The sequence below is a fragment of the Anas platyrhynchos genome, chromosome 2 (genome assembly GCF_047663525.1).
Source record: "Anas platyrhynchos isolate ZD024472 breed Pekin duck chromosome 2, IASCAAS_PekinDuck_T2T, whole genome shotgun sequence".
Taxonomy (NCBI): Eukaryota; Metazoa; Chordata; class Aves; order Anseriformes; family Anatidae; genus Anas; species Anas platyrhynchos.
In genome coordinates this window covers 137,129,341-137,153,833 of record NC_092588.1, presented here as the reverse complement: position 1 = coordinate 137,153,833, position 24,493 = coordinate 137,129,341, and the positions used below count along the sequence as shown (strand labels likewise).

Below are 24,493 nucleotides of genomic sequence, written 5' to 3'. Positions count from 1 at the left end.
CACCTCCTGTAAGGATATGAGGTTATGTGGGCTTCACGGTTAATGGGATGCTTCCAGAGCATGCTTTGATGCTGATTAGCTTTGATTAAAAGAGAAACATAACTCCCTCTATGCCCCTGTCCTCTGTCTTTTTCTTCTCTTTTCCAGCTCTCTCTAGCGTTGATTAACTTACTGGTATTATTCTGAAGTAGTATGTTTAACTCCTCATTAACAACCACCTAGGAAGCCTATACTCATATTTATTGGTTTATTTCAGCAGCTTTGGGGCGTTTTGGACCAATGAACCTGATCAATCTGAACAAAATCTTAAAACAATCCTGTGTGCCAGCATAAAACTTTTCATTGATATTACTGCGCAGAGTTCCACTGCCCACCTGCAGACCATGATACTGCAGCTGACAGATTGGGAAGCTTTCCCCATTTTTTGTGTATCCCCATTTCCCAGGACTTCACTTTTCAAAGTCTTCATCATCTTAGAAGATATTTGTTTCTATTTTTAGAAGTGACAGCTGCTGACAGGTACTGCTACGAGAAGCTGAATATTGAAGGGACTGAGAAAGGAAACTGTGGGAGAGACAAGGACTCTTGGATACAGTGCAATAAACAGTAAGTTGATCCATTTAGGAAACAGCTGGTGGGGGATTTTTATCCCTGCTCCAGTTCTTTAGATGTCATGAAGAGGTTCAAAAAGCCTCTGTACTGAACAGACTTATCCTGACCTGAGGTCACCTTCTGCAAACCATAGTGCCGGAAAGTCTTGAGGGAGTGGAATGCCAAAATGAGTTGATATCAAGCAAGAGAGCACCATCTGAGCTTTGGGAACACTTGGACCAAAAGTGGTCCTTGTACTCTTGGTGGTTCTAGCATGGCAAAAGGGAGCAGAGAGATTATTCAATGTGCCTTAGAGGTAGCCTGTTGTTTCACATCCCAGAATGTTGTGTGGTTTTTCTGCTGTGCCTTTGCATAGCTGAATTTTGTTCAGTTTTCATTGTATTGTAACCCTCCACATCTTTTCTTTCAAGTTGCTGCCTAAGCTGGTATTTCACATTCTGTGTTTATGCAGCTGATTATTTCTGCCCACTTGTAAACCTTTCTCCAGGCCTCACCAAACTGCATCCTGTTTTTTTCAGTATTTTATTTTGTCAATGCTGTATAAATTCTAATCCTGCCTACACGTGAACTAATGGCCTTTTCCAGCTCTCTGTACAGATTTGAGAACCTTAATTTTGTTCCATTACAACTCATTGACTAAAACACATCGTAACATGGGAAAGACCTGAGCCTTCTATTTTGACAACGCACCAGGCTCTGCACACAAGTTGTGAAGTCCCTTCAGCATCTGTCTCTAGTTCCTTGCATATGTCATATGTTTGTCTAAAAACAGCAGGTACCACTTCTCTGTGGGGCAGTTACTGTATCTTTATAGGATATTAAATCAGTTTGATGTGATTTGTTCTTGACAGTTCCCCATTTGCAGAGCATTTTTGATATTGCATCGTAAAAAGTCTCCTCCCCCAGTATAAGCGCTGAGGAGAATAATTTTTGTGGGAAACGGGACATTATTTATGGGAGTTACTGTCAGTGAGAGAAAAGCAAGGAATAGCAAACATGATACAAAGCAAGTGAACAAAAGCACATTTTTTGATCATGCATTTTAGTTTAATTATTTTTTTTTTGGTGAGCGTCTGTTTATTCTCTCAATACAGGGATGTGCTTTGTGGATACCTTCTGTGCTCAAATATATCTAGTGTGCCCAGGCTTGGAGAACTTGATGGTGAAATCACATCATCTGTCTTGCAATTTGGAAAAGTCTACAATTGCAGGTAATTGGAAATCCTGAAAATAGAACAATTAATATCCATCTTGCATGGAAAAGCAACTTTCTCATTCCTAAGTAGAGAACAAATGTTTTGATTAAAAAAAAAAAAAAAAGTCCCATTAATCATTATTCCAGCTCAAGCTTTGGTAAACTTCAGGAACTTGACTGTGTGTGGGGAGCACAGCTGTTTTGCAGACCCCTCTGTATGGTAGTCAGTTTTGCCTATAGAGACATAATTCTCTTCTCTGGCCTCTTCATACTACGTTCTTTAATGTTTGTAGGGTACTAAATGTACTGAAAATACTTAGACATGTGCTGCATTACCAAAACTAACTGGCAGCTTAATACATTGCCATATGTTAACTGAATCCCAATTATAGACCTGGTGTGTTCTCATAGCTTCTCACAGCTGTAAGATGAAGCAAAGTCCTACACATCTAAAATCAATGTTTTATACAACACAAACTCTTATACAAGAAAAATGGTCTTTGTGTTCACCATTATATTTGTTTGATGTAGATATACTCCATTGTAGTTTGTTTTACGTTAAGGCTGGTGAGATGAATAAGCCAATGCTTATTCTTCCCTGGTCCTGGGCATTATATAAAGGAGACAGAAATGAAGGTAGCAGCTAGCAGCCCAGAGCCCAGTTTCTCAAGCAGTCCTGTCTGGTAACAGCACAAGTCTCTGGGGTGCTCTTCTTGTCTTGCAGTGGCGGCCATGTGAAGCTCGATGAGGAGACAGACCTGGGCTATGTGGAGAATGGGACGCCGTGCGGGCCGAACATGGTGTGCCTCGAGCATCGCTGCCTCCCCACTGAGTCCTTCAACTTCAGCACCTGCCCAGGCACCACAGACAACCAAATTTGCTCAGGACATGGTGTATGTTCTCATACCCTTTATTCCTTCTATCCATTCTTGAGGAGTACACAGTGCTGTGTAGTAGACTAGCTAGGCCTCGTGGGAAGCCAGCAGCATGACTCTACAAGTCTTAATACCGAAGAAACTTTCGAAAAGGCAAGGGGGAAGAGGCATAGAAGTAAACTCAATGCCTTGCAGTCCAGGCATCCTAAACAATGAGTCGCATGCCTTAATTTTATAAAAATCTTACCAACCATTGCTTTTGCCATTACTTTAGCTAACTTAATAATATTTCCTTGTGCAACATTCTGGAGCATATAAAGATTTTATTGCCCATTTCTGAGGAACCTGGGGCTCTGTTCTTACAAATCCTGTTTTAAATTCCCTTCTTATTGTGTCAACAGCCAGGAAAGTTCACAAAGTCATTGGATTTTGTTGTCTGAGGGTTACTTCCCTTCAGAGAAGAAAACAATGAGCTGGCACCTTGCTAGCAGGGCAGCTCTTCTGCTCAGTGCAGAACCTACGGCTTTATTGTGGCCCTGGCAAGTCCCTTTGTGTCTCACACAAAGTTTGAAACAGTGTCCAGGTCCCCATAGCTGAGCTGAGGTCAAAGGAATCCTTCTCTCATAACATCTTTTGTCTTCTGCGCTGCATGAAAACTCCCTTTATTATCTGAAATTAACCACTTCATCATATTAAAAAAAAAAAAAAGTTGATGTTCAGTCTCCCAAAGCAATTATAAATGGCTCTATTAATTCTATATTATGTTAAGCAACATATTAATGTACTTAATGTATTCCATCATGTGATACACTTCCTAATAGGTTACAATATATTACATATATTTATATATAATGTATAATGATACATTTAATATATTTATATCTAATATGTAATTTAAAAATTGCTATATATTAAAAATATTTTGCAGAAATTTGCAGGTAGTTAAAGTCAGTGCTGTTTCACTGTACATATACTGTAGTTTAATTATGGGAATAGATGAATTTTATTATTTTATTCTGAGCTGCACTTTTGGCTACAGGTTTGTAGCAATGAAATAAAATGTGTTTGTGACCGATTCTGGGGAGGAGATGACTGCAGTTCTCGCATCAAGGATGATATGTTTTTTGATAAAGATGCCATCAACAAAGGTATGAAGTTATCATTTTTACCAATAATTGGAAAAGCTTGGATTTGAGGAAGGTTCATTAAGCAAAAACTAAATCTTCCACTCTTTCAGCTAGCATGCAACATGATGCACTGTTAGAAGCCTTATTCCCTTCCTTCCTGGCTCAGCAGATGCACTCAGTGTCTGTGAATGAGGTCTCAGGCATGTGAGCAGTGCCACTGATGAGCACTTGGTACATACAGCTCTCAGGACTGGCACCAATGCATCTGGTTGTACCTTGCTTGCATTTGAGTGGCCTTATTAAGTGTTATTGATAAATTAGGATAAGCAAAAATTTACTGGTTCTCATATCTAGGTGAAGTTACTAACATGTTTAATTTTTATTTGTGGAGTCATTTTTTATTGCATGGATACTATATAGAATGTTAACACACAAATTTTAGTCTTTTTAGTCTTTAGTCTCTACTTTAGTCTTTTACATTTTCTTGAGTGAAAGTTTTTATTCCTCTCCAGGCTTGCATACAAGAGGAAGATGTATTGCGAAAAAAAGAAGGTGTAAATTTTATCTATAGTCATTATAAATCCCTTTGTAAGGCAGTTTTGCCATCTTCCAGAATATCAGTTTTGGTCTTTTTTTAGGTTATTCAGCCATAGAAAATTTTTAAATAAAAACAAAAAGTCCTTTTTATTCCAATATAAGCATGCATTTACCAGAGAGGTTATATGGTTGTAAGCTACAGCAGTTTTATATTGATAACATTATATTGGTATACATGGCACAACTTTCCCAAGTAACAAGTGTTCTGTTATGGGAAACAGACACAGAGGTCAAAACTGGATATGTCAAAACTGGATATACAGATGATCTTTTTATGTCCATTCTATACTTCACAAGTGTATCACTGTTTACAATTAGCCTTCACAATCAGGCAGGCTTACAATCAGCCTGCCTTGGACAAGTTGTCCAAGCAGGTTTTTTGAAAGACAGAACATTTACTGTTTTTTGTATATATTTCTTCTAAAACCCTATATATTTTTCCCCTTTTTTGTGTTTCCAGGTGTTGTTAGCACAAATATAATAATTGGGGCTATTGCTGGTACCATTTTAGTGTTGGCTCTCGTTTTAGGAATAACTGCTTGGGGTTACAAGTAAGTAAGTTTTTTTTTAATGCAGTTAAAATATGTTTATTTCATCTGATAGCTGGTTACATTATGAAAGCAACAATTCAAATATATAATAAAAAATCAAAATGTGATTTTATTTGTACAGTGACCCTTTTATAATATTCAAAAGTGTTACAAATGCTAATTTCTCAAACAATTCTTACATGTATATGTGGATTTGCTTTTGGAGGGCTTGATCCAGTTTTGAAATATATTTAGCTGTTTCTTTTATTTCTTTTTGTAGGTGTTTAGATTATGATTTTATTGTATCTGACAAAGGAAATGCAAGAGTACAGTCTGATTCAATCACAAATCTTTCGTACTGACAATGTAAATTTAGAAAGATTAGCCTTCAGTCAGTAAAGTATTTAACCATAGGTTTCCTTAAGCAGATATTTGTATTTAGTCAGCTTAATCCCAAATTAATTCAAGCATGTTTTTTGGTGAAAGAGAGAGACCTGTCATTTGAAAAAAAGGTTCAAGTTCTTGCCTGGCACAGAGCTGTAAGTGTTCTGCTCACTGAAGGTCAAAATGGATTATTTTAATCTGATTGTGCTTTTCCAGTTTTTCTCATTTTGTGAATTTCATCTAAACCCAGAAGGTTTTCATTCTTTTGCATATATTAAAAAAAAAGATTTTAAGTACTTTGTTACCTGTGTAGGGTGAGCATGGCTGTCAAAATCCTTCAGTGGGTTTCTTGGGGCACGCTCAGCTGTGGGCAGTGCTCTAGCCATTAAATAGTCCCCAGGGCTTGGCATTGCTCAACTTCTGGCAGTATCCGAAAATCTGGGCTTATATTTTGAATACAGCTCTGGAAGTTAAGGGCTAGTTTGAGAATCAAATCTAGCCAGAGGGATTAGTTTTTGGAGGTAGAGGGCAAAAGTGAACTTTTCGTTAGCAACATCACAATAAATAGACTTAAACTCATCATGAACTGCACCTCCAACTGAGCACTGACTTTAGCCATCAACATAAATGTGTTTTCCTCATTTATTCTGCTTTAGTGCTTTATGAATGTTTATTTCAAAATGGTTTTTGTAGAAAAAAATATTGAGAAAAAAGTTAATAAGAAAAGTTAATACACGTAGGTATATATATATATGTATATATTTTCCTTTTATTTATTTATTTATTTATTTTGGTCTTAACCATGTATACCTGCATACTGATAATTTAATTGTATTTCTTTCTCTTCTCTTTTTATGGAAAGAAACTACAGAAGGCAGAGGTATGTGATAGAAGTAACAGAATGTATCTCTGGAAAACTGAAAATAGCCTTTCTTCTCTCTTGCTCATTTACATGTTATAAAGAAAATATAGTGGTGAAGAATTATCATATTTTAAAGAATACCTGCTTGAATATAAACAAATATATTTATTCTATACACATTGCTTGAAATCCTATTTTCATTGGACTCATTAGAAAAAATAATAATTACTTCTTAGATAGGATGTTTTATTTAGGAAAACAGGAGAATATTTCCAGGAAGAGGCTGAAAATTGGCTATTAGAGATGAAAATGTCTTTGGGAGGCTGAGAATTGAATAATTAATATTCACATAATGTTCAGGAGCCTTCTGAGAAAAATTCATTTCTGAAGCTTCTTTGCAGTTAAAAATACAAAGCAATTAAATTGGTGTGTGAGTAGAAAGCCCATTCCTCCCAGATGCCCTGCTGAATTATTTGTAGCCAAATTACGGTACCATCTTCAGCAGAAGCCTGAGCTTTCACACTTTTGAGCTGGTGGCCAAAACCCAAACAGTTCTTAGTGATTTGGGTTCAGTTCCTGCAAGACTGCCATCATCTACCTGGCAGACTGATGGGAAGGAGGTGTCTCCTTCTTCTCCCAGCCTCTTGCAGATAAGACAACTTTTCAAATTCTCCTGTTTTCTGCCTGCAGCCTCAATCCAAGCTGCCGCTTTGTGTGTTGCTGTTACCTGTTGCGCTTGTTCTCCATTTCCTCTGCCCATGTCATGCTTTCTCTGCCAGGCTCAAAATACTCGGGAAAAGCAGAAAAGCTCTGCCAAGTGCTGGTTAATTTGTCAATGTTGTGCACAGCAAGGTCAGATAGGTGACAAGAACAGTAGCTGGAAGAAGACAAAGCTCTTGAAGTCGAGCATTATGGAGAGTTTGGTGGGTAGGAAATGTCACCTGGCACAGGGAAAGCAGAATTTGGGGTATAGGTGGTGCTCAATGGTGGATGTTGGCTCTACAAAATCAGGCTAACATGTCCATTGAGTCAGTATACTGGGTTCATCAGTGCTGGCAGAAGACAGAGTAGCCAGAACCTCAAAATACAGAAAGAGACCACCCCATGCACAATAGTGTTGGAGTATGAGAGAATCTAATGTTTTCCAAATTCCCTCATCTCCATAAATTAATATATGTGAGGATGTAGTCAGTCTGCAGCTGCATCAGTGAGTATGGACAGAGCAGAAACCAGCATCAGCTGAGACATTTGAAGATGATGGAGGGCTGGAGATCTTTAGTAACTAAGTCTCCCTCATGCAGAAGATGAAATTCTATAGACTGACTTCTAAATAGAATGATTTTGGATATATACAAGGAGTACTCCGTAAGCAGAAAACCCAAACATCCACCACAGTGTCGTGTCCCCCTCCCCCCCCCCCCTCCCCCCCATTTTTAATAAAAATTGCTTGTGATTAGTCCTTAAATAAAGATGGAAACAAGCCATGGAGATATTTTTAAGCATTACATAAGGAATGACATTTGGTACTACCAAGTGACTGAAACATGTAAACTGAAAATCATAAAAAGAGTAAATGAGCAAGGATTCTGTCAACTGGTATAATGTGGCTTAGAGGGCATAACTGTATGGGAGAAGTAATTTCTAACTGAGCAGCAAGAGTCCAGTTTGCTAGAGGAGCCCTAAGGAGCAGAGTTGCATGAATTGAGTTGATTCTGAAAATACCGATGTAGTGGCTGATGAATGGGGACTGAGACTTGAGAACTGAGGAAATAGTGTGGAGGTACTGTGCTACAGTGATTTATGTGTCATGTAATTACACATTTAAAATACTTCAGGAGCATTAGAAATTCAAATACGGAATGGAAACAGCCCAGTCCTGCTCTGTAGTTGGGCATAATCTGAATGTGAATCAATCTTCTGATAAATATGCATGTTAATAGGAGAAAACTGAAGCCAAAAGGCCTTGGACAGTGCAGGGCTGAATGGGTAATTAAACAGTTGGCATTATGGTATAGTCAACTTTCAAATGACCTATTTGTATTAGGGAGAGTTTTTGGCTTGGGGGAACTGTAACTGGGATATTTGTGCTCAAGATTTTCTGCTGGCGATGAATTTACCACATGAACAAAAATGGCATAACTTAATTAGGACTTCCTAGCTTTATGCACCAAAACCATGTTTCTAGTACTAGAAAAGGATGAACTATTCTCAGATATGTGTGGCATTATTTTTATGTGTCTTGGCAGACAGAGTCTAGTGTGGTGACAAGGATTAACAGCTGAGAAGCTCTGACACTGGCACTAGTTCCCTTCACGAGAGAACAGTTAATAAATAAACTGGAGGTTTTTCTCCTCCAGAAGTTTAAACAACTCAACAGGTGGTTCTATGTGAATTCAGTAACAATCAGAAAAATTGAACAGAAGGCACAGAAGCATTAATCATCCAGAGGGAAAAAAGCATTCGCTTTTCCTCAACTCCTTTTTGATGCAGGCATGTACTCAGCACAGACTGCAGTGCTCATACTGCACCAAGCAATGCTTTCACAACCCACATAGTAAGCCACTTGAAAGGGCTGAACTTAGTTATTAAGAACCACGAACTATTCACTTTAAAAACAGTGATCAGGGTTTATCAGTGAAATAATCCTTGTTTTCCCCATCAAACCCACATAACCCTCTTTCCTGAGCTAAGAGGGGAGTTCTCTCTTGGGTGGTTGAATTACTTACTAATAGGTTTATTGTGTGCTCAACAGGTTTCCTCAAGGATCATCATCCTTGCCTCTTTCTTTAAGACTAAAATTTGTTCATGTTTGTGTGCGTGCTCCTGCCTGTCATGTTTTCTGACTCTACGCTGTTTGTTATACTTCAGACAAATACCCCAGGGAGATTATGTAAAAAAGCCTGGAGAGGCCGACTCTTTTTATAGCGACATGCCTCCTGGAGTCAGCACAAACTCTGCATCTAGTTCTAAGAAGAGGTCTGCTTTTCTGTCGCATTTTCAGATTTCTACCTGTTCCATCACCCATTATTCCATTAGTCAGAACATTTCATTGTTTTGCAGCAGGTTTGATCCTTTCTTCTTTCTTTGTGGAATGTTACAATTAGCATCCTTTGTTCTTTGATTACTGATTTTTCTCGTATGCCCCAAGCTAGTAATTTATACAACTACAACCAGGCCAGAATAAATACGTTTTCCATTGTAAGCCAAATTTGGTGTAATCCAGTTTTCATCATTTTCTACTTGAGAATTGTTTTCAAGTAGGTTGTATGATAATTGCTTGCTCAAAAACAAAACAAAACAAAACAAAAAAACAACAAAGCAAAACAAAAACTATCATAGTCATGTAATCAAAGACAAGGAACACAATCTTGCTTCAATAATAATTATAAATATAAACTGTTTAATATAAATATTTTTATATCTTTGTCAGTGTCATTAATTCAGTGAGTTGACGTAGAGTTCTGGATAATATTCTTTCTGCCTCACAGTAAAGATGATGGTGCTTGCATTTGATTCCACTTTTACTTATAAGACTAGTGTCCTAAATGTCACTGAGACATTTATATCTTAAAAAAATAATTCTGCAAAGACTTTCTGTAATTTTGTGCTTGCTGTCATGAGTAGCCAAGGAAGGCATGAGATTTTGCCCTTGTTCAGAATTCACTTATTCTGCTGTTGCTCCAGTTACTTTAAAAAAAAAAAATCAACACTTTAAAATGGAAAAATAATTGAAAAACATTGAAAGGAGTTTGCGATTGCTGAGGTCTTTAGGTCGTGACGATCAAAGTCCTGCTGCAATCAGAGATCCTTTAATTACAAAAATCTTCAGCTACCACTTCAAAACAATTTACAAGAAGCTGTAAGTGTTCAGTGGGTGGGGTGGGGATAAACGCTCCTGAATTGTTTGATTACAAAGCTGCAAATCTCAGTTTTTGTCTCATGGAGCAGTCTATAGCTGTGCAGTTGACAAAACCATTCTCTTTATAGTTGTTATTTTGAAGAAAGTAAAGAGAAATATATCAAAGGGATACATTTGTAGTGCTACTGGGTATACCAGCTTCATCTCATGTGCAACTTCATCAAATTTGGTCTAATAAAAAAGCTATTAATAAAAACTGTAGTACTATATAATTAATGATCAACGTACACATTTTAAATTCAGCTTTTTAGATTTGTGGGTGGACAAGTTATTTGTTTTGGGGAGGAAACATTAATCTTAAATGACACAGTGTTTGTGTTGGAGAATCTTTTCTCATTTGGATAAAATTTTGAAAAAAGTCTTGGGGAAGCAAGTTTTCAATAGGTTGGTGTGAGCAGGTTCATATTCCAGTTAAGAAAAAATGTTTGTTTTTAAATGAATGTCATATAATGTGTTTCTTATTTTGTTCTGTACCTGTGTTTCTTTCCACACTTCATTTCTTTCATGTGTCTCTGTTTATTGCCTGTTCCAAAAAGCAAATGATTTCTAAGGTCTGTCTGTACTAGAGAGTTTTGTTGTTGCCCACCACCAGCTCAGCTATGTTGTGCCACTGTCAAGTCTGGACAAGTAAGTCTGACAAATGCTCCATTACATTGTGGTGGAACTGTCATAGTCCTCCCATTTGATGCCCAGGGCACTATTTCCTACCCCTCTAGCTGTTTTTGATTTGCTCTGGGTGCAGATATCAATGGCAGCTCTTGGCAGGTATTGAAGTGACTGGGTCATTAGCCACCTGGGCTTCTTCTTGCTGGAAAATCCTATGAAGTGTTAGTATTCACAGAGGGTGTTCCAGGGTGTTCTGAGATTAAAACATAACATCATGATAATTTTTGTTATTGTGAAATTGCAAACACCAAAGACAGTATATAGCAAGACACTCGTGAACATAAAAATAGGCTGTAGCAAGGAGAAAATGATTACAAAATCTGTCAATCTGTCAGTTCTCAGATCTTTCATACCTCAAAAAACTTCAAATAAAATTCTGGGCTTACTTCAGTGTGGCTGTGATTAACCAGGTCTTCTGGAAACTGGAGAGCATCTGACAGATGCCTGCCCTGCAAGCAGAGCAGAATTTGAAAACCGCAGGAGTATTCAGATTGTTACAAAATACAGAAACACATCCTTTAAGCAAAACCTCTTTCTAATAAATAAACTGTCTATTCTGACCAGTTTTCAACTTCCTCTTGTTTTGGAAATAATTGTGGATATCATGGCAAATGGCCGAGCAGCAGCTACAGTCCAACAGGAGGGAGCCTGCTGCAGAATCCCACTCTCTCCTCTTCCCGTTGGACATTGCCACACACATCTCTGGCTGTTAGAGGGAATACAAGAGGAAGAAAAAACCTTAGTTTGCACCAAGCACCTAGATATAAAGGCATTAAAAGTATAATCTGCAATGACTAGCTGACAGAATACAAAAAAAAAAAAGAAAAAGAAATAAGCAAAAATGAGACAGTTACCCCTCCGCTGGAGCTCCCATCTGTGTCTGGGAGGCTGCTCATCACAGAATCCTGAGACTGGTGGCAGTGAGAAAAGGGAAGCAGTCCTGGTTTTTCTGCAGCAGCATGAGGATGGGGTGGGCAGCCTGCAGGCAGGATGCAGTAAAAAATCATAAGCACAGCTAGAGGAGCATCGTCCAACTAAGAACCGGGGCAGGGCTGGAAATACCTACAGAAATCTGGTACGTGCTCATGTTTGTGCTTTCAGCAGCATGAGAAAGTGATGCTGAAGCCTGTCTCTTGAACGTGGACACACCAAACTGCTGCAGGGACAGCTGGCAGAGCATAATTCACCAAAAAAAAAGTGGATGCTTTGCTAGTGCAGACAGACCTTAGGCCGTGTCATGGCACTGACTTGGGGAATGTGACTGTCTCTGAACAGCTGAGCTAGCATTTTTGTTAGACAACAGCCATAACAATAACCGCATCTGAGCCCTCCTGTTCCAGGTCAAATGGATTATCTCATTCCTGGAGTGAAAGGATCCCAGACACAAAACATATTTCAGACATTTGTGAAAATGGGAGGCCTAGGAGTAATTCATGGCAAGGTAAGTGCGAACTTTTCTGCTGGTCACAGTGGAAACCAACATCTTTGTCACTGGGCTCTCTGAAATGTAGGTGATCTTAGGAGAGCATCATGAATCCTTGCCATTGTGCCTGTTGTTAACCTGGAGCTAGGATTTAGCATTGTCCTACACAAGAACCTTTTTTTCACAATGCTTTACATGTGGAAATTAGATCTAATTTCTCCTATTCCTCCAGTGTGAGCCAACATGAAAAAGAGGAAGTCCATTCACTCTTGCCAACTTTTGTGATTTTACCGTGCAGTATTTAGTGTTTTTCTTGAAGCAGTGATTTTCTCAAGTGAATGCTGAAGCTAAATAGTTTTTTGCTCTGCACAGTTGCTGCAAAAGGTAGTGAAAGATCACTTAAGTGTCAAGTTTACCTGGTCTGAGGTAAATCAAAAGGGACTGACCTATGGCTTTTAAGTGGTCATAGCCAGTGGCTTTTGCTGGGAATGCAAGGAGAATGTACAGTTTGGAGTGGAACGCTGGTGAGTTTCACGATGTTTTACCATCTGTCTTTATCCTGTGATTTCTTTCAGGTAATATAGGAGGAAACAGAAAGAAAGTCAGAGGCAAAAGATTTAGGCCACGGTCTAATTCAACTGAGTAAGTCTGAATTTACAACAGCAAAGCCAAAAAGTAGAGTTTTCATACTTGTATTTTGTAGATTGAGATTAAGAATACTGAAAAGTAGACAGTTGCATTTTTTTTTGCCCTGTGGCACATTCTGATTGCTGACTGATAATATGGTAATGGTTTGGCTAATGTATTTCAACCTCTTTTTATGTATTCTTAAAAAAAATTAACTATCGATTTTCTTTTTTATGTAGGCTTCCTCAGTCGTTCCCATAGCAATTCCCAATGATGGTGGCAGCCTGCACCATCACCACAGGCTTTTGTCTACAGTAAACTGCCATTGCTGAGTGTATCCTGGTTCAATATTGAGTTTCTGATAACCCGTTTCCTCCCCTTGCCTTCACCTTGGGTTGGGTCATTGCGGAGGTAGCACTGTGTATCTCTGTGTGCCTGCCTGCAGGCTTTAGAAGAGGTATCTGTCTGCTCTCAGAGTACCCTGAAGCTTATAGTTGTAAGCCAGCAAATCCTGAAACAGCCAGTCTTGAGTAAGCCCTGAAATAAACGGCTAATGGCAGTCCTTACCAAGTGATGGATCCCCAGACCTCTACAGCATGGCCTAGAGTTGCTGTCTAGGTGGTTACAGTCACTGAAGAGACCATGTGTGCAGTGCTCCCCATTGGGAAAGAACCGTTCCTATGTGCTTAATCCTGCTGGTTCAGGCTCCTTTCATGAATGAATAGGGAATGGCTGGAAACAAAATCTCTGGGCTTGTCAAATGCTGGCTTGCTCTTACAGCATTTATGCCACATAGGAATGACCCCTTCTTGACCGTGATGGCAATGACAATGCCCTTTCCCTATACCATTAGTACTAACTTTGCACCTATATTGGCAAGTGGGCTTGATACCAACCCTGCTGGAAACTAATCATTCTAACTCCTGTCTGGACCCTGCTTTCTCCAATTTGGGGATTTAGGTTTGTTCTGAAACTTTTCTTTCACCTGCAGTGAACTGTTTTGAGGCAAGTAGGCTTAGAAAGATACGTAGAGAAGACCATCTCCTTCCAATTACATAAATAATAATTTGATCTACATAGTAATTAAAACATTATGTGGCCAAAATGCTAATATGGAACCAGAAATATCATTCCTAAATCCCTTGGGGGAGTTTATCTGTCAAGTGCCCCAGTGCTCTTGGTCTTAGTGCTGATAAACTCTTAATGGAACATTATTTATTTGATGGTTTTCTTTCCTCCATGCATGTGACAGTTTGATAAAAGTAAAAGTAATCTGGCCAAACCATTAAGAGTACAAATGAGACTGGAAGTTCTTTAGAAACTCGTCCTGTGCTTTTCTTCATTTCCAATTGCATTTCTCAAATAAGATTTATAAAAACAATATAGTTAAATTAATTTTATCGTTATTCTATCCTTCAGCACAGGCACAAATTGGGGCCAGATTTAGTTATTAAAAAATGAAAACAGATCAGCTTTTTTTTTTATTTTTTAATCTCAGAGTGAACATAATTGTTGGGAAGAGTATCGTTTTCAATAAAAGAAAAAAAAAAGGCAAAGAAACACCCCACCAACTCTAATGGACATATTTCTTTTATCCGTGCTGCTCAGCTGTAATACATTTACTACAGGATGTTTAGAGTAATAAATCAGTGAGTAAACAGGGAGCATGAGAGTTAGAATTTTTTTTTCCCTGTAAAATTTTTCTCTTTCAAAGGTACCCCAGCATTTCTACCAAATTCTCTGCTTTCCTCCCTGATACTTACTATGGTCTCTCACCCCAGCAGCAGCCCTGGTGCTGGAGGTAGAAGGCTGTGGCTACCCGAGGGCAGTGAAGCAGTGTGTGCTTTCCTGGCACACATGTGCTGGCTGGAAAATTCCCTTCTCCTGATGGGGGAATATCTTGGGTTGCATGGGACTGCATGGCTTGTCCGAGTCTCCTTGGCAAGCCGGTCACCCTGTGGAGAGAGAGCTCTCACTGAATGAACCACATGTGGTGAGATTCAGTGGGGAACGGAGAGAATGGTCCAGGGCACACAGTGGATCTGCTCAGAGAGATAAAATGCTCTGGGAGAAGAAAAAAAGGACAGAGAATGGTTTAACCATGCCCAATGATTTCTAGCAAAACAAAATGCAATGCCAGCTACTTTGAGGATACCTTAGAATAAATGGAGGCTTTTCCCAGACAAATTTACTTTCTTAATTTCTCTGGAGAACACAGAATAACCTTAAAATCTGTTCTGAAATGGAAAGCCAACCAACCTATGTGACCCTTGTAAGTCCAATGAAGAATATTTGTTGAGACAGAAAAAGAGGGTAGCACTGTTGGTTTCTTGTGGATGACAGAGACAGATAGATTACCTGCTGAAAGGTGGTGTTCAGTTTTGCCATACCTGGTGCAGAATTTTTTTTATTTTTTTATTTTTTTTTATTTTTTACCACGAGTTCCAGAAGTTGCACAGTAATACACTTGCCTATAAAAGAATCTGGTATATTTATTAGTCTGCAGTAATTGCACATTATGCACAAGTATTTTTTTTGTGTGTACAGGCAAGCATCAGATGGAAAATCTTGCCATTAATCATTTAAATGAAATTTCTTAAGCACTGCACAAGTTTTAAGCTGTGCAGCCCTCATGAACAACACTGACAGGAGGGTTGCATTGGGCAGTTCCTGGAAAATGTACTGGAAAAATGTCCTGGAAACATACATGGTTGCACATACCTCTCTGCAACTCCTTATACTTAACAGATTCATGAAATGAGGTGTCTGCTGAGAGTATCACTCTGCAGAGACTGCTAAAGCTCTTTTGGGATATTTTAAATTGTTTCTAGATGTTTCAAAACAAAATTCTTCTTTATTAAAGGCAGATGGTTTGGTTCACACAGAAGGAATGCCAACAGGCCCAGCATTTCTGCAGCTTTTTCACAAGCAGGGTTGATGCAATGCCCTGATAAAACAAGTTTTCTGTTAAAATCAATTAGAGTTATCCAGGAAAGATAATGAGGGTTTTCTGAATACGCTGAAGTTTAATTGGGAACTTGTGTTAAAACAGGTCCCAGGGAACATGTGTTTTGCCAAATAGCAGTTCTGATCGTTGTTAATTTGCACTGCTTTTCCTATAAGCATTTATCTTCCTCGTTGTTGTAACTGATACGAACATCGTTGGCTTAGACTTTCTATTATATATTGTGTTTTTGCAGCAGGGTAACTCATGCATCTGAGCCTGGGCTTTCTCTCGGCCACCAAACCCCAGCCCAAGGCATAAGCCCAGAGGGCTCTGACCCCCCCCAAACAGGGAGCCAGGATCACAGGTCAGTCTCACCTGCCCCTGCATTCTGGGCTGCCGTTTGATCCCGTGACGAGCCCCTTTCCCTCAGTATCCCATAGTTTTCACTGTGGCGAAACACCGTGACTGCTTGGAGGCACTCCTGCTGACGCAGCGCTAGCTAGCCTTCCTCCTCACCAGCCTGAGGAGGACTAGGACCCTTGAGCCCAGGTCTTTCGCACGGTTGCATGTCGCGCTGCAAGCCAAATCGAGCCGTCGGTTGAGCTGGAGGCTTTTGTGTAGGGACACCTTGGTTGTAAAGGGGAATTTCTCACCCAAAGAAAATGCAGATTCTGGCTGTCGTTAACGAATATGTATGTGGCCATGGAGATCAACATGAGAGCTTTCTGATGGTATCACTTATGGTCTGCAGTGACCCGAGTTCGGCCTTGCTGTACCAGAGGGCCCGGGGCAGTGAGCGGTGCTCTGTAGTGCAGCCAGACCCAGGAAGGCCGGCTGCACGGCTGTGCCGCAGCTGCATGCTCAGATACCTCCTGACACGTTGTTTTCTCATACAGGAAGCCAGGCCGGGAGTGTTTCATGGTTACCAAAACACCCTTCTAAATGAAAAAAAAAAAAGCAAATCAAAAGTACTGCAGCGATGTCTGAAAACATGTAGTTGCACCTACAATTAACGCTAAAACCTAAAGTTAATTAGTTCCTGGCGATGCTGCCATCAGCCCGTGGCTTCACTTGCGGCTCTTCCGTTGCTGCGCCACCACTTTTGGCATTTTCTTTATTAAGTACCTGAGCTGGAAAGCATAAAGCACTCCTGATCCCTGATAAGTAAGCGAGCTGAGGAAGCTACTGAGAAGCGAGCACTTGTGGCTGAGGACGAGTACTTTCCCAAAGCTGTGGCTGCGCTTGCGCGGGGCGGGGAGAAGTTCCAGAACAAAAAAGGAGGCTTAAGCCGTTAAAAAAGTGCTGCTGCTTTTGTCTTCGACATGGTCTGAAAGATGGTCAGGGTTAACTGACGTGGACTGGCCCCACTTTACTCACCTGAGCAGTCCCTTGCCAGGCCTGTTCCCCAGTGCCAGGTCACTGGAGTCCCCTTCATAAATGAGGGTGGTAAGAACTGGTCCAGAAATACCGAAAATATATTGAAAAAGGAATGTTATTTCCATTTTCCCTTGGTTACAAGCTATTTCCTATTCCAACATGTGTTAGTCTCTGTTATATGAAGGTGGTGATTACAAATAATTGTTAAACTTGCAATTCTTATACTACGAAACCAGATTTGAGTCGGACCAGACAGGTTGCTGCTTCTATGTTGCCCTTTTTTAATTCACATGATGGAGGGGGAGGAATTACCTAACCTTGGTACTGGGGGCTAAGAGATACCAGTTAGCAAAACATTTTCTCCTCTGGTAACATTACTGTCAACTAATTAAACACCATTTTTATTTCCCAGTTTTCATGTAACTAATATGAGTGTGTAGCACAGACTTCCCCCCCCCCCGAAAAGTGTGGTTTTGGTATCAAGATTGCTTCTGTAAATTGTGAGATAATCCCACAGCCCACCTCTCCTTGAAAGCTTCTTGTGATCCTGCCCTACGAAACAATCATTATAAATTTAGGGGTTTATTTGCACATGAGTGTTAAAATTGCCACTGCAGTGGCAAAAAATTCAAGACTTTTAACACACTGAGGCCTAAATTCATTCCTGTAGAAGGGGCCCAGCCCAGGTTTCTCTGCTCACTTAGCCATTGTCTTGTGATTTACTCTCAATGGATGCAAACCTGTCTCTGCAACAAGCAAACTGTAGGATGGAGCCAAAACGTTTCCCCTTCAACATTATTTTGAGATCATGAGAGGAGTTCAAACCATGAGCTTAATGCTGGCCCTCTGCATAGGAGTGAATTTTACCTTTCAGGTATTAAATGAATGATATATCCCAAACATCTTCCATATAAACCAAACATGCGAGTCTTGTTGTAGTTCAGATTTTCTCATGCAGTTGTACACGTTGCCTAGTCCTCACCCAACATCCATACTGATTTATTTGCCATATTCACTTGCATTTTGGGGATGAAGACATCCTTGCTAAGCTTGTGCTGTGTGTTCTCAGATTTTCTATTCTTGTTCTTCTGCTTTCTCTGTTCCTTCCATTGCTTTCCGCAGGTATTTAAACCCATGGTTCAAAAGAGAATATAATGTAGCTAAGTGGGTAGAAGATGTGAATAAAAACACTGAAGGACCATACTTTAGGTATTTTGTAAATTAATTCTATATCTTTTTTAAAAGCTGTTCCAGCATATACAAATATGTTGGGACTCCTACCTTGTATAAATCAATACAAGTTACTGTAGGTGCAAAGGGCCCCTCTTCTTTTGCTGCATTTTGATGTCTGTTTTTGGCTTCATGTGCAATTTACAATTTTTTTACTGAATGTTTTAATGAAGCCATTGAAAAGGGTGTGTGTAGTGCATGCGTTCCCACCATCATCTATAGCTTGTAGTAGCTTTCTCATCATTTTATGCCAAGTAGTGTTTATGGGCATGAGACGTATTTATCACTAATAAAGTAGTATTAACTTAAACAAAATGTAATTTACTGAAGCAAGTGGTTTCATAACACATTTACTCTACATACTGTCTTATATAGTGCATACTAAAATTTAAACCAAAAAAGAAAAAAAAAAGTAGTGGTATTTTATCCTAAGCATACAATGAAATGATTAACATATTGTAATTTAATTTAACATATCATAATTGGATAATTAAAAGTATGAGAATATACTCCGTGCTGTATTTATCAAACCACTAATGAGTCTGTTACAAGTGAGTGTAGGGTTCTACCAAAAAAATCCCTTGTTTTTGAAAGGGAAAAGTGTACATTTGTTACATCCCAGGTTAAAGAGAAGCATGCATGAGGCTGGCCTCCCTGTTGCACATAATTAAGAGTCTGAGAACATTTTAGTCGATTCCCAAAAGACACAATCTTGTTGCTGAGAGAGAAGTTTATATCAGCTCAAACAAACAAATACCTAGCATAAGGGAGAATGGGAGACAATTTGTGACAAATAACATAAAACAAAATAAACCAATAAAGCTGTAAATTGACGTATTAAATAGGAAGCTGAAAAAAGATTATAGATACACAAACAAAAAGAATGCAAAGTTGAATCTTTAGCCAAAACAGTGAAGGCTGGTAAGAATGAATACATAGAAATTTAACAATAATTTTGACACCATAGTAGACCTAATAATAGTGCAAAAGGGCAGAAATGTTCACTAAGTATGTCCAGTGTGTATTTGGGAGAAAAAATATGATGGAGTTACATCACAAGATGCTAATGAAACACTTATTCTGATAGTAACACTGGAAGATATTGCATAACAACTTGGGAGTTTAGTCATTTTTAGAACTAAAAATCTGCAGAAGTCTTGTAAGGGCTTAAAATAGGTACCTTTTTTTAAAATATCATTTATGTTTGCTTTCAAGAATTCTTTAATTGCAGAGAAAGTTACAGAGAATCATTCCGAAGAGCTAACAGGTCACAAGAGGTAAATTTAAGCCTGCCGGTCCTGAGCAAGTAGGAATAATCCCTGACACAGGAATCCCAGGTTTAAGGGAGGATTTTGTGATTGTGCCCATCAGAATCCATTGGGTCTTGGTGTTGGTAGGGGGTTGAAGTTTAACCACTGGTGTTAGAGCAGCGTGTTCAAGAACCAGAGAGGTTTAAGTACATAGCCCAGAGAAACCTTAGAAAAGCCTTCAGGACCTCAAGCTATTCAGAAGTTTAATGGAGAAGTTAAGTGCTTACCTGATCATAAAACCTATGTATGGTTTTACATGGAGCAAAAGCTTTAAGGGCAGACCAAGACTGAGAGCAACCAAAATTAACTGGAAGGGGAAATTCAGCAAACTCACACTAGGAATGAGGTGTGTTTTATTAGCAAGGGAAACTGAACCTTTTCCTAAAAATGCCCTCTGGACCTCTGTTGTTCAGGCAAGGCAATCTGTCTCCATGACCTAACCTCACAGCTGGCTCTCAGGGTGTTCATAGCTGAAGCCCTCTGGCTGCAATAAACAAAGGTGTTGATGAGCTATGAAGATAACACTGTTTTAAAACATGTTACTTTAATTGGTTTAGTTAAACAGGTTCAGATTCCTCAATGCATACACTTAATGTGGTTTTCATCTTTTAGCATCAGTATATCTTGATTTAGTGACTGGATTAAGTTGATGGGAGCACACCCTGCTCCTGAGGTGAATGTTGCGGTGAATGAGTCACATTTCTAATTACATTTGAGATAAACCAAACATTTTTTTGTATGCAGATGAGGATTAAGCTGACCCTTGTGAGTTTTTCGGCTTGGTATCAGCAGAGATGAAACCTAAATTAACATTTTTACTCTACAGAAGATTACTAATGACTGCCCGCAGCAGTAGCTTTAGAAACAGGGGAGAAATCAGGATAAATTTAGAAACCTGTGTGTCCTAATTAACTGAGGTAACCTCAGGGAACTATTCTGCAGGCATATTATGGAAGGCAAAGGATCAAATCTTCTCCTGGGATGAGTAGCCGTGGGCTTATGAGAGGTTACACTGCATGTTTCTCCCCAGAAATCAGGCACAATTTTGGTTAATCTGTCAGTGGAGGAAAAATAGTGTTCCTAAAAGCTGTGTGTCTGTACATCACATGGCTGGGTTTTGAGCTTTGGAGCAATTCACAGAGAAAACCGAATAAATCTTGTTTAATAAGCCAGAAAGTCAGTTCAGAAATAAGTTCAGAAAGTCAGGCTGAAGTCAAACGGTCCAGCTGATACTTCATTTTAGGAATCACAGCCCAAGGCATTAACACCAGCTAAGTAGCTGAGTAGTTTTTTTTTTTTCTTTGCAAATATTTGATTTTTTTTTTCCTTTAAAGATGAATGAAAGTGATATTGCTGTTTTGTTTGTTTCCCTATAATTTTAGGAATCATGTCTTGATGACTGATGCTGTTGCAGGTAGAGTTGAAGTAGAGTCAGGAAAAAAATAAAAGGTCTTCCTGCAATTCCTGGGAAAGTTGCAGATTTTCAGAAAATAGAGATATTAGGTATCACAGAGGCTTACTCCATGAGCTTAAAAAAAATGTCTAAATTTGCCACCTTGACACCTGGTGTCCTAGTTATTAAATTTAAATAGTTTATATTTTTTTTTTCAGGTCTAGTGGGAATCTCCATATAATTACTTTTTATTAATAATAATAGTAGTAGTAGCTCTGGCACCAGAAAGCTCCCAGCTGTGAGATTCCTTTCTATAGGAAAATAGGAACTGTAAAGAAAAATCTCATTTTCCTGCCGCCCAAAGGCTACACTAGATTTTAATTTTACATGCTAGGTCATAGCTGCATAACCCCAGCAGTGAACCCAGGTGGGAAATTTCAGCATTGCAGCAAGGGGTAAGTGCTATGTTAGCATCACCTTCATCCCCTGAGAGCAGTGAGGGCTGTTTGCACAAACAGCAAAGACATATTTTGCCTCCATTTACTTTGCAAAGATTAAATAGCTTTGCCCTAAATGTATATTTCTTGTGGAGGTTCAGGGAGAGAGGGGTACGTTGCTGAGATACATCAGCTATTGCTCAGGTAAATTCACTGTTTTAGTGTTGCGATACTACTGTATATTTTTGTTATTGTCAATTACAGTGGTTACCGCACAGCTTGACATTAGGAAATACAGTAAAGGATTCCTAGAAATTCTCTCTGAATCTTAAAGGACTGAGGAACCATGCTAGCATCAGAAAATAAACCATCAGAATCCCCAAATGCAGACATTTCTATAGATAACTATAACTTTATATATGTCTATATAACTATAGACAAAAGAGACTGGAAGGTGCCCTCTGAAGCACTGAACTTCTTACATTTGAATTTATGCCAGTATTTATGGTAACTTAAAATCTTTGGGAGTGTTTAAAATAAATTTACAAAGAAAACATTAATTTAGATGGAGACCCAGGATGCAACCCCAGAGGGAAAATGGCCATCCCAAATCAGAAAGGAATGGGCAAGGGGCATGGAGGGCAGGAAACAACAGGCATTTCCCCCATATTTTTTTCCTGTGCTTTGGCATTCTTGTTTCCTTCTTCCTCATGTTTGTCTCCACTCCTCCTCAGCTGATGTTCAGGCCTGGGCTGACTCTGCTGCTCTGCCATGTCCATTGCCTTCTGCTGTGAGCATGCAGCAGAGGCCAGAGCCAGGACTGACCATCTCCCAGCTCTTTCTGAGGGAGATTGAGGCTGTGTTTAAATTAAAATCAAACAAACAAAATGAATCCCTTTCTGTTTCTCTGTTCCTTTCTCTCAACAATATTTTTAACTTGTTAAATTGGCCTCCGTTGATCTTCCAGTTGCTGCAGTGAGCTGCAGTTACTGGAAAGCTCTGTCAGTGTGAAGCCCTCAGCAGTGATGGCAGCAGGCAGTTCAGAGTCATTGTGGCCTTGGGGCATCCCAGCTCCTTGGTGAGGATGACTTTGTCCCCCTGCAGTATGTGTGGCCGGAGCAGAACCTCCCTGCTCTGCCATCAGGAAGAGACCCTTCCTCTTATGAAGCTCTGCCCCTTCAGGATGGAGTTTTCCTGATTACCACCAAAGCAAAATATTGGCCTTGTTGGCAGCCACTGAAAAAAAAAAACACATGACATCAATAGGGTCAGGATTTCACTTCAAGAATTAAGCAAAATAGTTCGTTAAAGTGTGTGAGTGCTCACTTCTGGAGCATTCATTACTGGGCAGTGCTTGGAGTGAGGGGCTCCAGCCCCAGCCTTTGCCTCTTCTGCAGCTCCCCCAGAGCCAAACCTCCCCTTCCTCTGCTTCTCCTCCCGAGGAAACCTGTGCATGTGGCTGTTTCCCAGAAGGAACTGCCTTAAAAGCTAAAATCCTGAGCCACATCAGTGTTTTTAGAAGACTGAAGCTTCTTAATGGAGGCTGATTTATGCTGATAACATCCTTCACAGAGATGAACCATGTAAGCAGATGTCAGGTCAGGCTGACATAGCCACATTTGAAGTGCTTTCACTGAGTTGACTTTTAAGTGAATTTCATTAAGTTATTTCAGTCCACAAAACAGAGGGAAACAAAGTTCTCGAAAAGTGCAGATCTGTCACGGCCACCTTCTATGAGTTTGGCTAAAGTGACACTTGAAGAGGTCACAAGACATCTAGTTGTGTGACCAGGGAACACATTTTGCAATGCCTTGTGTGGGCCAGGATTCTCCCTGTTTAGGAGAAGACAGGACAGAGCAGGCAGACGTCTGTATGCAGGTATTCTCCAGCTGCCTTAGCATCTTCTTCTGGATCCCAGCACGATCTCCCCACACAATTAGTTTCAGCTGCTAGAACAGAAAGAGACACAAAGCAGCCACTACATCTTGCTTCCTGGTCAGAAATGAAAGTCCTTTCGATGTGTTGAGGTGCATGGCTTCATTTTGGGTTGGTGGTAAAATCTCTGAAACTCTGCTGCAGATCAGACTGCTTTCCCAATATCTTGTATAGGTTCACCTGGAAGCAACATTAGGCATGAAAGCTAATGGATGTGGTAGCAGGAGAACTAAAACCCCAGTGAAAGCTAAATGGATCCCACCCTTGCCCCAAACTGCAAAGTTTTACCTACCTTTAACCCTGGCGTTACCTGCAAGTGTCCCTGAATGCTGTTTCTTCCATCCTGTAAATGAGAAAGGACATTTTGTCTCTTTCTCATTTAAAGTACATGTAAATCTGGGATACACAGCACATACACAATTGCAGGGCAGAACCTGGAAAGTGACCAAAAAACCCAAACAACTATGCTTACCACACAAGATGCACCATCAGCTCTGTGAGCATCCACTTGAGCAGTGATATGTTTTCCCAGTCTCAGTAGATGGGACTAAAGACAATAAAAAACAGCACCTGACTATGTTGCAGAAATAAGAGGCGAGAGCCTGTGAGGGGAGGGCAAGGTCATTTCTTTAAGTGTGCAACTGCATTCTCAATGTGTTTGAACTGAAAAGTACCTGAGGAGGATGCACGTGCTGCTCCCAAAGCTGCTGTGGCCTTGCACATGCAGGCGAGCAGTGACGTGCATATCAGTTATGTGTGCAAAACACAGGTGAGCTGGCAACACGTGTGGAGGGGAGAGGTAGGAAATGTAGGCAGCTGTGCTGAAGGTCTGGGCTTCAAAATTTTTCAAAAAGGCAGTGTTTTGTCTGCATAGGATTTGAATTAATTTTTTAAAAAGCACTTCTATTAGGAACGTTTTTTCTTCTCTTTCCTCCAAATCTAAAAAATATAAAATAAATACTTCCCTATAGTATAAGATAAAATTCCACTACCACATCAAGAAGGAGGATCTTCTTTCCCTCCACCAGTATACTGGTCTAAAAGTTG

At 39.7% G+C, this 24,493-nt stretch overlaps 1 protein-coding gene and 1 long non-coding RNA gene across 7 annotated transcripts in view; one reads left to right on the top strand and one right to left on the bottom strand.

Annotated features, from left to right (window-relative positions):
• The window catches only part of ADAM22 (ADAM metallopeptidase domain 22), a 139,293-nt gene that overhangs the window by 106,712 nt on the left and 8,088 nt on the right, over window positions 1-24,493 (top strand). The window contains exons 21-30 of one of the 6 annotated variants that reach the window (XM_027450736.3): window positions 501-606; window positions 1,707-1,823; window positions 2,532-2,700; window positions 3,722-3,830; window positions 4,867-4,957; window positions 6,183-6,200; window positions 9,051-9,245; window positions 12,108-12,208; window positions 12,766-12,832; window positions 18,264-18,350. In XM_027450736.3, coding sequence (XP_027306537.3) covers window positions 501-606; window positions 1,707-1,823; window positions 2,532-2,700; window positions 3,722-3,830; window positions 4,867-4,957; window positions 6,183-6,200; window positions 9,051-9,245; window positions 12,108-12,208; window positions 12,766-12,832; window positions 18,264-18,350 — 1,060 coding nt within the window. Of the gene's footprint in view, window positions 1-500; window positions 607-1,706; window positions 1,824-2,531; window positions 2,701-3,721; window positions 3,831-4,866; window positions 4,958-6,182; window positions 6,201-9,050; window positions 9,246-12,107; window positions 12,209-12,765; window positions 12,837-18,263; window positions 18,351-24,493 lie in introns of those variants that run through there. The other 5 variants (XM_027450740.3, XM_027450738.3, XM_027450739.3 and 2 more) reach the window with 5 other exon arrangements.
• LOC110352389 (uncharacterized) lies at window positions 13,590-20,333 on the bottom strand. The gene is made up of 3 exons (XR_003495205.3): window positions 19,909-20,333; window positions 17,142-17,217; window positions 13,590-16,702 (listed from the first exon to the last, which is right to left on the bottom strand). It is a non-coding gene; the product is annotated as an uncharacterized lncRNA (long non-coding RNA).